General features: G+C 39.6%; 2 protein-coding genes across 2 annotated transcripts; both read right to left on the reverse strand.

Annotated features, from left to right (window-relative positions):
* Positions 1–678: 678 nt before the first annotated feature.
* On the reverse strand, positions 679–5,725 carry tax1bp3 (Tax1 (human T-cell leukemia virus type I) binding protein 3). The gene is made up of 4 exons (XM_046391010.1): positions 5,500–5,725; positions 2,873–2,992; positions 2,062–2,139; positions 679–1,900 (listed from the first exon to the last, which is right to left on the reverse strand). Exons 1-4 carry the CDS (start codon positions 5,536–5,538, stop codon positions 1,754–1,756), a joined length of 384 nt encoding a protein of 127 aa, XP_046246966.1. The 5' UTR covers positions 5,539–5,725; the 3' UTR covers positions 679–1,753.
* Positions 5,726–6,972: 1,247 nt separating this feature from the next.
* hsh2d (hematopoietic SH2 domain containing) lies at positions 6,973–11,044 on the reverse strand. Its single transcript, XM_046391009.1, has 6 exons — positions 11,024–11,044; positions 10,423–10,613; positions 9,376–9,465; positions 9,092–9,257; positions 8,533–8,793; positions 6,973–8,413 (listed from the first exon to the last, which is right to left on the reverse strand). The coding sequence occupies exons 2-6, from the start codon at positions 10,545–10,547 to the stop codon at positions 7,976–7,978; spliced, it is 1,080 nt and encodes a 359-aa protein (XP_046246965.1). The 5' UTR covers positions 10,548–10,613; positions 11,024–11,044; the 3' UTR covers positions 6,973–7,975.
* Positions 11,045–12,185: the final 1,141 nt, after the last annotated feature.

Genomic DNA, 12,185 nt, shown 5'->3' on the forward strand with positions numbered 1-12,185 from the left:
TAAGGCAGACACCTGTTTTTCTTTTATTGTGGCTATTCATTTTGGGAATGAAAACTTAAATTTCACAAATCTGATTATTAGATTAGATGTTAATCTTACACACATGAAATGAACACATTCAAAACATGTTTATGATATACCATAATAAGTTCACCAAAAGATATTAGTATTGTAATAATAATTTCGGCACTGTGACATTTCAAAGCCTGAATATTATTAATGGTTAGCAATAAATATCTCATCTGCAATGTTATGAAGTACATACTGTATCAGGGGCTGTGAATCACTGCAGTGGAATGACAAAATAAAAGATAGATACAAATCATTAAACCCAGTGGTATTAAGTATTCCTTCTGTGCTGCTGTGCACATTCCCAGTTGTCAAACAATATTCACTCAGTTTCAACCTGGACTTTTTGGTCACTGACAAAAAAAAAAAAAGCAACTTCAGAACATTTTGCAGGCTATCTCAATGTAGCTGTTGCCAGTGTGAAACTAGCAGGTTTGCTTTCATCAGACAATGAGGGCAATGACCAACTTTCTCTTGCTCAACCAGGTAAAGATGACACTTGAGAGGATATCCTGAAAATCCCATGACAGGTGTTATCCAAATGTAAGTCTGTTAGTGTGAGACATAATTAGTGTAACCTGGAAGAAAATGTGCATTTGGCTGCACAGATACAGAAGGAGAGATTTTACTTTCCCACACATGTAATACACAAGATGAACAGAACAGTGAGGTGCATCAGTAAAACGATAACTAGTGAAAAGACATAAGTTTAGATTAAACATTGAGCATACAGATATGTGCTTTGTTGTACAGAGCAGTATACTGTACCGTTATAAAAAAATGATTAGAAAAACTACAACACTAATACACTACCAGACACTGATCACTTTGGCATTTGAAGCTGAATGAGAGCAAAATATAGTGTGTTTTATTACACTGAGATGAAAAGCTGATCATTACTGATACACTTAAACATTCTTGAGGCAAAAAGGATGAAATGTGTTAAAGAAAGTTCACAATTGCTCCTAAAAAAAATTCTTATTATGAGCGATTACTATCAGGCCTGGATTGAGGACACTTAATATCTCCTAATATGGAATCAACCAACAATGCTGTACTATTTAAATGTGACATAAAGCACATATGCAAGCACCACTTTATGAAAGATCCTCCAGAAGCTCATTTCAGTCAGTTGTTGTTCAAAAATATAACAGTAATTATTGTGAAAATCTGCATAAACTCTATTTTCCATAATCCTTAACTTTTCATACAGCAGCATTTTTCGTGGTATTAAAACTGATAATGTGAGTTTTGGAATACTAGACTCAAATTTTTATCATTTTCTCACAGTGAAGTCGTCATTAAATTCGAGAACAGATTCAGATGTAATTTATTTTGAGCCCTCCGGAGATGAATGCTTTGGAATGATGCATATTTCAGAGGGTGGAGGTGAATATGCTGCTCAGGTTTCTCAAAGTAAAGCAGATAAACTCTGAAAAGTGTTTGAGTGTGAATGGACAAAGAGCACTGTCTCACTGTGCAATAAATGACAAGAATTACCAAGAACTGATTTGTGCAGAGTCAGGCTTCTGGACAGGTCACCTTAATATTAAACGATCTGTGTAATATTCTTGTGTTCTCATAGTTATAAAGGACAACATTTGAGAATTTGAGAGTTTCAGTATTTGAGAGTGTTCAGTCCTTGGCTATTGCATCGCCGGTTACACGTAGTGGCGCTATGTTACTATCTTGGACAACTGCCCATAGATTGTTTGATAGTGTCCTCCAATGACTTTCTGGTTACCAGTAGTCGCACCACCTGCTCGTTCTTCTTTGTTAGTTTTTTACGGGCCTGGTCATGGGTCACCATGGTCATATCCCAGCCGTTTACCTGGGAGGAAGAAAAGACTTTTGGTTGAGAAAAGCTGGAGATTTTATAAGTTAACACCAAGTTGATAAACAATGGGGGTAAGGTGAGCAGTGCTCCTGACGCACAGCTCCTGTCTGACTCTCTTGTGTACACATGGTGCCATCTTGTGGATCACCACACACCTGCATTATTTTGTCTCCCATCCTCAAGCCTGCCTCGTCTGCCGGTCCGCGCGGTGTTATTCTGGTCACGTAGATGCCCTATAGACAACACAAACACAGTAACTGTTTCATATGATCACAGCTGTAAAGCCAACACAGATGATCTTAAAACCTCACACAAACTAAGACAGAGAAAATGACTGATTGTCTCAGTATTATGTGTAACAATTTCCACATGCACACACATCACCTAAGACACAACTTTGTGTAAACTTGCAATATTCCTTTCTATGACATCAGTGAGGTGAGTCTGGTTTGTTCCCACCTGAGGCCGCAGATGATGTGTTCAGGCCTGCCCCTCATTTACAGCTCACCAAAGTACTAGTCTAGTAACATGAGGTAGGGCGTTACAGAACATTATAAATCAACTGGTAGCTTTGTGCTCCAAAAAGACACTGAAATCCAGGAGATATCGTATGGAAAGTTACGTCACAGAATGAACTTTACTGTCATCTCTGGCTGGTGTGAATTACAAAACTACAACAGGAATCAGCAAAAGAAATTTTCTGTACTTAATGTTGTACGTAGGACAGCATTTCACTGGTGCCATTCAGCAGATGTTCAATCTGCACATGACAGCATGTTACTGTAACAAACTCAGACTGAGAATTAGAGGATTTCTGTTCAGCTGAAATATTTACACAATATACTGTGTTTAATGGGACAAACATAGTTATTACTTTTTACTGCCTGTCTGTACAATCAACTGTATATAACTGCCACAGATAAACAGCTGATGAATATACACACACACACACACCCATAGACTTACTTTGTCAGTCTTGTCTTCCGAGAAGGGGTTCTGTCCAGGATCCTGGTCTATGCCACCCCCAATACTGAAGCCAAGAATCAGATTATCTTCCTGTCGCAACTTCACGATCTCAATTCGTTCCTATTGAGAGAGAAATTCTTTTTAACTTCATCCATCTGACATGGACAATTAAAAAACCCCAGCAGACAAAATGCATTCAATATTTATACTGTTATATACTGACTTGTGCTTGATCAGGGGAAAAACAGACACTGGACAGCGGCAGCTTTCTCACTATCAGAAATCTGAACCGCTGGTCTCTCAATGCTGCAACTGTGTCAATATTGTCTCTATATCAGTGTCAACGACTCAAGTTCCTGTACATTGCTATTCTTGTTCATTTAAAGAGACTCCAGTTCTGACAGCATGAGTGGAGCAACTGTTTTGTTTAATGTAACAATCCAAATAAAAACCATCGCTTCCAAGAGGTCTGATATCACCTCTCAGTGATCTTCAGTTCACCATTATGTTAGAAAACAGGAAAATTACCTCATACAGCGTTGATTTATGCACCTGAAACAAATACCAGCGTGTGACAAATGGTGGATTCAGATGCTGTTCCCTCGTAACTGATGTCCACAGTGGGACAGAGACTTTAGTGCAGTTCTGTCCTTGACACTGATGAGCAGCTGCAGGCTCACTAGCCAGATGGAAAGATGAATGACTCGGACAACAGGATTCCTCACAGCACTCCTCAACACAAAGACTGCCTGTGTGTGTGTGGTGATGAAAACCCAGACATTCGCTGTTGTGGCTGATATAATTAAGTGTTAAAAATGTCTGGAACTTTGCTCATACTGAGTAAGAGTCTGTCAGTCAAGACCAGCAGGCACAACAGCACATTTGTTTTAGCGGCATATGTGACTTGGAAACTTGTTTGTTCCTTTCAGTGTTAAAAGGTGTCTTCACAGATGTGCGAGCTACTCTGACTTCTGCTGCATTTCTGGATTTTGTTGATATATGGTTTTCATCTCACATTGGTCTTTTGATCTTAAACCAAAATGTGTTCATTATACAGCAAAAACAAATGAAATGGCTTTGCTGTTCCAATGCTTTTGGAGGACACTGTATATATCGGTTTGAGTACAGTTGACAAGTAACAAAAAACTGCAGTACAGAGATACAATACAAATACATCTGTGTCCCACTCTGTACATATCTTTGTCCGAACTCTTAAACGATTAAACGCAAGTGATCCTTTACTGCTTTATGTTACACAATATAGACGATGTTTTGGGTCACCTGACATTACACCAACATAGACTTTAATGACATCACAATAAATACACAGACAACACATTGCCGCTATAACAACTTCCACTCTTCAGGGAAGGCTTTCCACAAGATTTTAGAGTGTTTCTGTGGGAATTTTAGCCCGCTCTTGCAGTAGAGCAACAGTGAGGTCAGACACTGATGTTGGACAAAAAGGCCTGGCTCACAGTCCAGTTCCTCCCAAAGGTGTTTGATGGGCTTGAGGTCAGGGATCTGTGTGGTCCAGTCAAGTTCTTCCACACCAAACTCATCCAACCATGTCTTTATGGACTTTGCTTTGTTCACTGGGGCAGAGTCATGCTGTTGCCACAAAGTTGGAAGCATAACATTGTCCAAAATGTCTTGGCATGCTGAAGCATTAAGATTTCCCTTCACTGGAAGTAAGGGGGAAAGCCCAGCCTCTGCAAAAAAGCGGTGTGTATGGATACTTTTGTCTATATAGTGTATACGTTTTCTTTTTTGTTTTTTTAATAAAAGACTACTGGTAGGAATATTGTAACATATTCACTGATTTAACCCTCAAATATCATCTGAGCAGTCAAACATCTCTGGCTGAAAGTTTAACAGATAATTTAGTAAGACAGTGCTGCTTCAGTTTATTTATCCAAGTACTCTCTGGTAATATAGTTAAATATCTGTGATAAATAAAATTGCAGTGCCTGTTATTGACAGTGGATGCAACACAGACATACGGTGAAGATTTTAACCTCCATGCTTTCACACGTAGCTGCTCCCCATCCCTCACATGTGGCCTGTCAAAATCCCAGTTACTCCCGTTTACCACTTCTATTTTTAATTGTGATAATTACGGCAGCGTTGAAGGCAACGCGAAAAAACAATACAATTAAACTGTACTATTGAGCAACTCTGTCTGAAAGTTGACCTAGAAGACTGAATCACACCGACGGTGACGCCCATGTGTAAGAGTGGTTAGATGTTAAGGGGTATTCATATGCCTTTTAATTTTATAGTCAATAAGAACATACCAGTTTTTAATCGCATGTAAATGCCTGTTTTTGATTAAGTGGTTTAACGACTTAAATTCATCGTTAATAACGTTTGTCAACGCTGAATATGCCATTATGTGGCTGCTGACGAGAACAGTTGCTTTGACACAGTGTACACTTTAGCAAAACAAAGTCACGATCCAGTAAACGTAGCTAGCTAACCTTTGAGAGAGCGCTGTGCCTAACAAACAACAAACTGAGCGAGTTAATTCAGAGATTGTTGCTGATAACGGTTTTACATTGACGTCGAACCAGTAGCTGAACAATAGAGTCCCGCTGAACAGAAAACAGCCCCGATCCCAAACTTACCACAACAGCAGTCACCGGCTGTCCCGGGGCGTAAGACATGATGTTGCTTGGATGTTTCAGTTAAAAAACGTAGAAACGTGAACCAACTGTTGTGGTAAAAGTCACAGACAAACGAAGTCTCGACAGTGATAGAACTTCCTAGATCACTATGTGAGTATCAGCAAGCTGAAAAATCTTCCCAGGTGGCGTCACCTCGCCTCCTAGCTTATCAGGTTTGCGTGCTTTGGAGCACGGGGTGTCCGGGGAGGGCGGTGTTTAACGGTTGGCCGTCGCCCTACTCACATCGTAAAGACATGGGTTATAAATCAAACTAGTCCTGCGTGTGTCTCGGGAAACCGCTGGGTGTTGGCCTTAAAAGGAACTGGCAAATAGCGCCCTCCTCTGTGATCCCGCTGAGTCCATCCCACCTACTTGTCCGAGTACTCACAAAGCTATCGGCGCATGCGAGTGCTTGAAGCCCTTTCTTACGTTAGAATGCCTTTACTGCCATTAGGTACAGTTCTATGAACACTCAGAGGGTAAGCATCTGATTTTGTACTAATAACTAGTTTTGTATAATTTTATATAAGTCTTCTCGTTGGCTGTCTTTTGGAATATTTAATTTTACCCCCCCCAAAAAAAAATAAAAATCACATTCATGCTGTGTGTGTTGTCAGCTGTCAATAAACATTGTTAATCGCACAGTTATGGGGCCTCAGGGAATGTTTTGTTTGGTGGCTTTAGCTTTAGCTTTTTGTTTTCCAATCTAATCATGTAATCAGGTTGTGGAAATTTTCTGCATTGGATTTAAACGATTTAGAATCAGATTCACACTGTGGTGTTTAATAAAGGGTCTGAATACCACTACTACATTACTTTGAGCAGTTGATGTGGGTTACTGCCACTAGATGGTAGTCTGTAATAAAACAAGTGGTTTGGTATGGAGAGTTCTGCATATCAGTCTGTCACCGTCAATCCCAACCACTGACATTGTAAAAAAGTGGAACCATTTGATTTTAATTTTGTTTTATATAGTATGAAACAATAAAAGGAATAACTTAAGAGGGACTCAATAACTCATATTATCATAAATAAAACAGCAACTGCTTATAAAAACAGGAAGCAAGTCATAACATTTGATCTCATGTCTTGGATAAACAGGGATTACATTGTGGTGGATGATGCTGGTTAAATTAACACCTGGGTCATTACACCACCACAACATGCAGCCCAAGTCTGAATAACCAGGCCGTAACATGCAATGATCAGAGTGGGAAGTGAAGCAAGTGGGGGAGGAAGAAGAGGACAGGAGAAAGGAGGAACAGAGATTATGTAAATTACCAGTATGGGTGAATGGCGTGTCTGTGATTTATCACAGTCACAGTCACATATGTCCCCCGTTTTGAACTGCAGACAGTCAGTAGAGAAATATTATTTATGTCCCAGGAAACAAAGGACTGCAAGAAGATCTGTAAGTAGAAACAACACAGACTGAACATTTTTCAAAAATGATTTATTAGTTTGTGCATTTAACAAAATTAGATGATTTGTACCAATATATTATCTATAGATGTAAATGTGAAAGTTATGTGTCATGTGAAAATTATCTAGATCACATGGTCTGGATGCCATATGGCCCTCATCAACAGCTGTCATGAGACCAAAACAAAGGTCTGACCAAGCTGTTCACAGTAAGAATGAAATGATGTGCTTAGGAAAATATTTCTGTGTACAAAAAGTGAGTACATGGTGAACTTCAGTCACATGTATGTTTCTACTCGTGAGACAAGTTTGACCAGTATCTGTTTCTGTCAGCTTCTCGTCATATCACTGATAACAGTAGCAGTATGTCTCCTGTATTCAAAACAGCTCACATTAGTCATGTCATTTCTGATTTGCACGTACACATGAGTCTACATGTGACTGTAATTAGTGCCAGTGATGAGCAGTTTAATGTGTTCTATAATTTTATACTTCTAACCACTGAGGGGCATCTGTTTGAACTTATGCTGAGTCACCTGAGTCCCAGACAAAAGAATTCAGGCATCTGCAGCTTTGATTCACTTATGGAAAGGAAAAGTAGAGGTAGTTTTCTCACTGTATATTGCAAGCACTTGAAATTGTACGGAAATAGTTCTATATTTGTGGAAATGCACTTATTTGCATTTGTTAAATAGTAAATATGAAGCATCTGCTGGCATCTTATTAGCTCAGCTTAGCACAATGAGTGGAAGCAGGGAGAAACAGTGAGCTCAGCTTGGTCAGGCACACATCCATGTGAACAGAGATCTTTAAAGCTGAAATAGAATATGATTAAACTTTTGTAAAGTTCCCCCTGTTGTTTCTTTTCTTTTGTATGCTGCTTTTGTCCTACACCTGCAACCACTTGAGGTTGGATGTGCGCGCCATCCATTTTCTTTGTCTTGATTCAGTCATGTGAAAGCCATTTCAATGATCATTCCGTCTGTACACTGTTTTCTGAGCGAGCTGTCGTGTATCAGTAGCCTGGGGCAAAAGGTGGAGGTGGAAGGTACTCTTGAGGTATCCTTTCATCAGTTATATCAGCACAAGTGTAGGAGAACTGTGGACATTTGTGCTCCCCTGTTATCTCCTGGTACTCATTCTCAGTGTCTCCACTCTTGTCAGTGGCCTCCACATTTATCTCTGAGTATACCTGCGACATGCTTGGCTTCTTTTGGAATTTCTTCTTGAGGTTCTTTAGGTTGGTGACAACTGACGGCTTTGCCTCCTGGTTCTTTACGGAGTGAATGTTTTCGGTGGCTTTGGGTGTGGAGGGACTTTCAGGTGCAGAGACTGTTCTGATACAAGTCTGGTTCTGCTTCAGTGACAGAAGAGAGCTCCTGGCAGGGACTTCCGGAGGCTGGTTGGATGTCGGGCTGTTGGCTGCATATCTGTTTCTGGCCATTGGCACTGGCTGGAATTCATAAACATGAAACAAACAGCACATGAATTTGCCAGAAAATATAAGTGTAGTCCTTATATTAGGGTAGTCTTTATACAGTATCTAAAGCAATCTACTAAGATCACCATTACCGTGGCTGCAGGAGGGGAGGGGAGATTTGGATATTCCTCCTCCAAACTTGGGTAAATTCTGCTTGTTCGGCTGTCTGGAGACAGGACTGCAGAGTTCCTTGGGCTATTTGCTCGATAAGGAAGGGCAGGTGGGGCGTCTTCTTGTGATGCTGGGTGATTTGTGCTGGGAAGCAGTAAGCCGTTTGTTTGCAAACTTGTGTTATGTCTCGGATGTCTCTCTGGAAACAGCAGTTCTGCATAGTCAGTCTTGTCATTCGAGGCCTTGCGTAGGATCAGACGGAAGAGAGTAAAAAAGGTGTGATTATTCTCTTTTTGCATGGTGCACAGGTGGCATGCAAATACGCAAATATTGTGGCTTTGGATAGCAGTGGTGACTCAGTTTAGCTCCGACTGCATGTGGCGTAAATGTAGTCCTGATGAGGCACTTCTCACCACACGTAAGGAGAATTTTGAGCACAATAAGCACAATAACGTACAAGCAACGCAAAGCTACGATGTATGGACTGACTATTCAGTTATAGCACTTGTATGCAGGTAGGATAATAAAACATTTTCTCACCTGTCCACAAGGGACAGTCAGCACCTCATTGTAAGGTATGATGGGAGTTCGTCGATGAAAGTCCACCAGTTCCTGCAGAAATCGGTGACTTCTGTTTTCCCCTACTATCATGTAATGACCATCCTCCAGTGCGTCGATCATGAAATGCCTGCAGCGATCCTCAGCACTGAGGGGGAAAGAGGATATATCAAGAGCAGGCAACAGGGCAGGACTGTGAACTGTCAGGGTGAGTGTATGTGTGCAAACTGTGAAATAAAGCTCCTTTTAATCCCGCAAACACTCACCGGTATGAAAGAGTGTAGCCAATCCTGCTCTCACTGACTCTGATGAGGAAGTAGCCTGGAGGCTTCGGCATCAGCAGTTCCTCTGCCATTCTGCATAGAAAATTAACATACAATACAATTCTCACAGACAAAATCCCCTTTCACATTTTAATCTCGAAATTATCTGGCAATTGTATAGAGACCAGGTGAAAGTCACCCTGGGAATTTGTCATCTTATGATTTAAAAGGAACTGCTTAGCTTCAACATGTAACAAAACTACTACTTATCATACATGGACTCAATCAAATAGAATAGTCTGATAATAATAATCACAGTCTAATAATAATAGACTGTGCGTTATAGTCTTGTCAGTACAAGGGCACACCATGCCTTATATTTTCCCCCACATATATCATCTGTCGTGAATGTGTGTGGGTGTGTTTGAAGCACACATTCCTTTTAAGCAGAAATCATTTCCAGTTTTACGCACTGAAAATGCGCGCTCTTTAGCGCACCACTAAAGGGAATATTTCACCTACATATGGAATTAATGTGTAAACATGTAATCAGTATTAAATGAAATAATAAAAGGTGCAGTGATCTAGTTTTGCTTGTTTGTTTTGGTTATTGTCTGAAACATGAAGGAAAAGTATGATGTTTCTGTTAAGATTTTGTGGTGTTTTTATTACTTCCTGAAAAATAGATATTTGCTATAAAGTATATTATTGATATAATTCCAGATTTTTGTGTAGACTTATGTATTTTTCTACTCATTATTTTTATATTGTGGCTGTTTTTTAATGTCTTTTCTGTAAATGTTAAATGTAAGGTCTAGAAATGAGATACAGAAATAAAGTTTTTGTTACATATTCACTTATGCATACATTCAGCAGAGTGAAAACATGATGCATCCTTCACATAGTTGACAACACTGGAGTATTTTATCTTTAAGCAGTTCACTAAACCATGACAACATGCTGGGACACAACACTGATATGTTTGTTTTGTGTATGATTTTTAAAACATGACTCTGCTTTAGAGGTCAGTGATAGGTTTTGTGAACTTACTTCCTGGAAATGATCCCATGAAACCACTCTGGGACTATACCATTCCTGATCACAGACTGAAGCTGGGACTCTGTGAACCAGACGATAGCAGCTCGCTGTCCTTGGAATGACTGATTCCAATCCATCACTGTGGGAGACAGTTGGTTTAATCTTCTGTCGTGTCTGTTGGCAAATTCACAGAGCAGAAAGACCTGAAAAGAGGTAATTTACAGATTACTAATTCCATATATAAAATGCTTGAGCTGGCAATAAATAAATTCAAATGCCCATGATTTATTGTCTCAGAGCAATAAAATATAAATCTGCGTCTTTATCCCTTTTCCATGTTCAGTGTTCCTCTTTCAGTTGCACATCAACGGTGACATCTGTGGTGTGATGTGCTGTTAACATTTTTCCACAGTTTTACACTTTTATACAAAGAGAAACCTTACAAAAACATGTTGCAATTTTTTAGCCTAGACAGGACATTCTGCTACTATCACCATTATATACATTTAAGAAACCAGATCTGCTTTTAAATTGGTTTATTAAATAAAACTTAACTTTGTAGTTTGAACACCCAAATAGTTAAAAATGACACTGGTTTTCACATAAAACTCACCCACACTGCCTGAAAGATTTTTTTTCATTTAGCGAAGCTCAGAGTGAAGGTTACTCACCTCGCCTGGCAGTTCCTTGATAAAATGACACAGCAGAGTTGACTCACCTGACAACACCTGTGGGGGTGGAGACAAAACTCACATCCTTGTACGCAGCTGTTTAACAGACGTGCACAATTAGAAATAAACTAAAATAGTCAAATAAGACAAAATACAAAATACTTTTGCTTCTACTGCAGGCAACAAATAATAGTCTATTTGGATAAGAATGCAATCTACACAAATAAGCATATCATAAAGTCAGAGGTGTATTCCATGACGGCATAAAGATCAAAGGTTTGGATCTATCAGAGAGTAACCAGCTCATGTGTAATGAGAGGCTTCAGTCCTGCCTTCTTCACCCATCACATGTGGCATTTGTTCAAATATCAGTTCTCCAGCTTGCATTGCACTCCTCTACCTGAATGTTAAATCACTTCTGTATTACAGTGTGCAATGATAAAGGCAATGACACAGAAAAGCTAGTGTAGAGATACAGATGGCTGTGAACAGCCAGGGATTCAGTACTCAGCAGCTAGGGATCAAGTCACCAGCCCTGTAATCACTAATCAAGAAACATTTGTTTTCACATGTGATGTTTGTAATGTAACAATGGCACAACACTGCAACAGTGCTAAAATGAAGTGTGGAGGTCTGCCCATGTAGGACTAATGATATGGAAATGCTGGACAAATGTGTGCATGTGTAAAAGTTTCTCTGACCTCCATCTACTATTCTCATAAGAGAGGAACCTCTCACAGACAGGAACTATCTTGACAATAAAATTAATGGCCTTTGGTGTCACTGTTGTTGGTGACATATTAACTAACGCAAAGAATGAAAAGCAGTTCCTGATCATGCTGGAGAGCTGCTTTACGGGAACCGAAGAACCAGTCAGGGAAGTTTTCCTCCCACATGAAAGTTGTCTAATTTAAAAATACCTAAATAAAGATCAAAGGACTTTTGCTTAATTTGATGATCATATTGAGTATGTGAGGGCATGTGAGACAGTGGAAATACTCCTACTGTTAGGCCTATAAAACACCTTTTCTAATATGTTAACAAGTACCTTAGACAACGATTCGTGGCTAACATTTTTCTACATCTCAGCATCAGTTGTTGATG

This window comes from Scatophagus argus, chromosome 6 (assembly GCF_020382885.2).
Source record: "Scatophagus argus isolate fScaArg1 chromosome 6, fScaArg1.pri, whole genome shotgun sequence".
NCBI lineage: Eukaryota > Metazoa > Chordata > Actinopteri > Scatophagidae > Scatophagus > Scatophagus argus.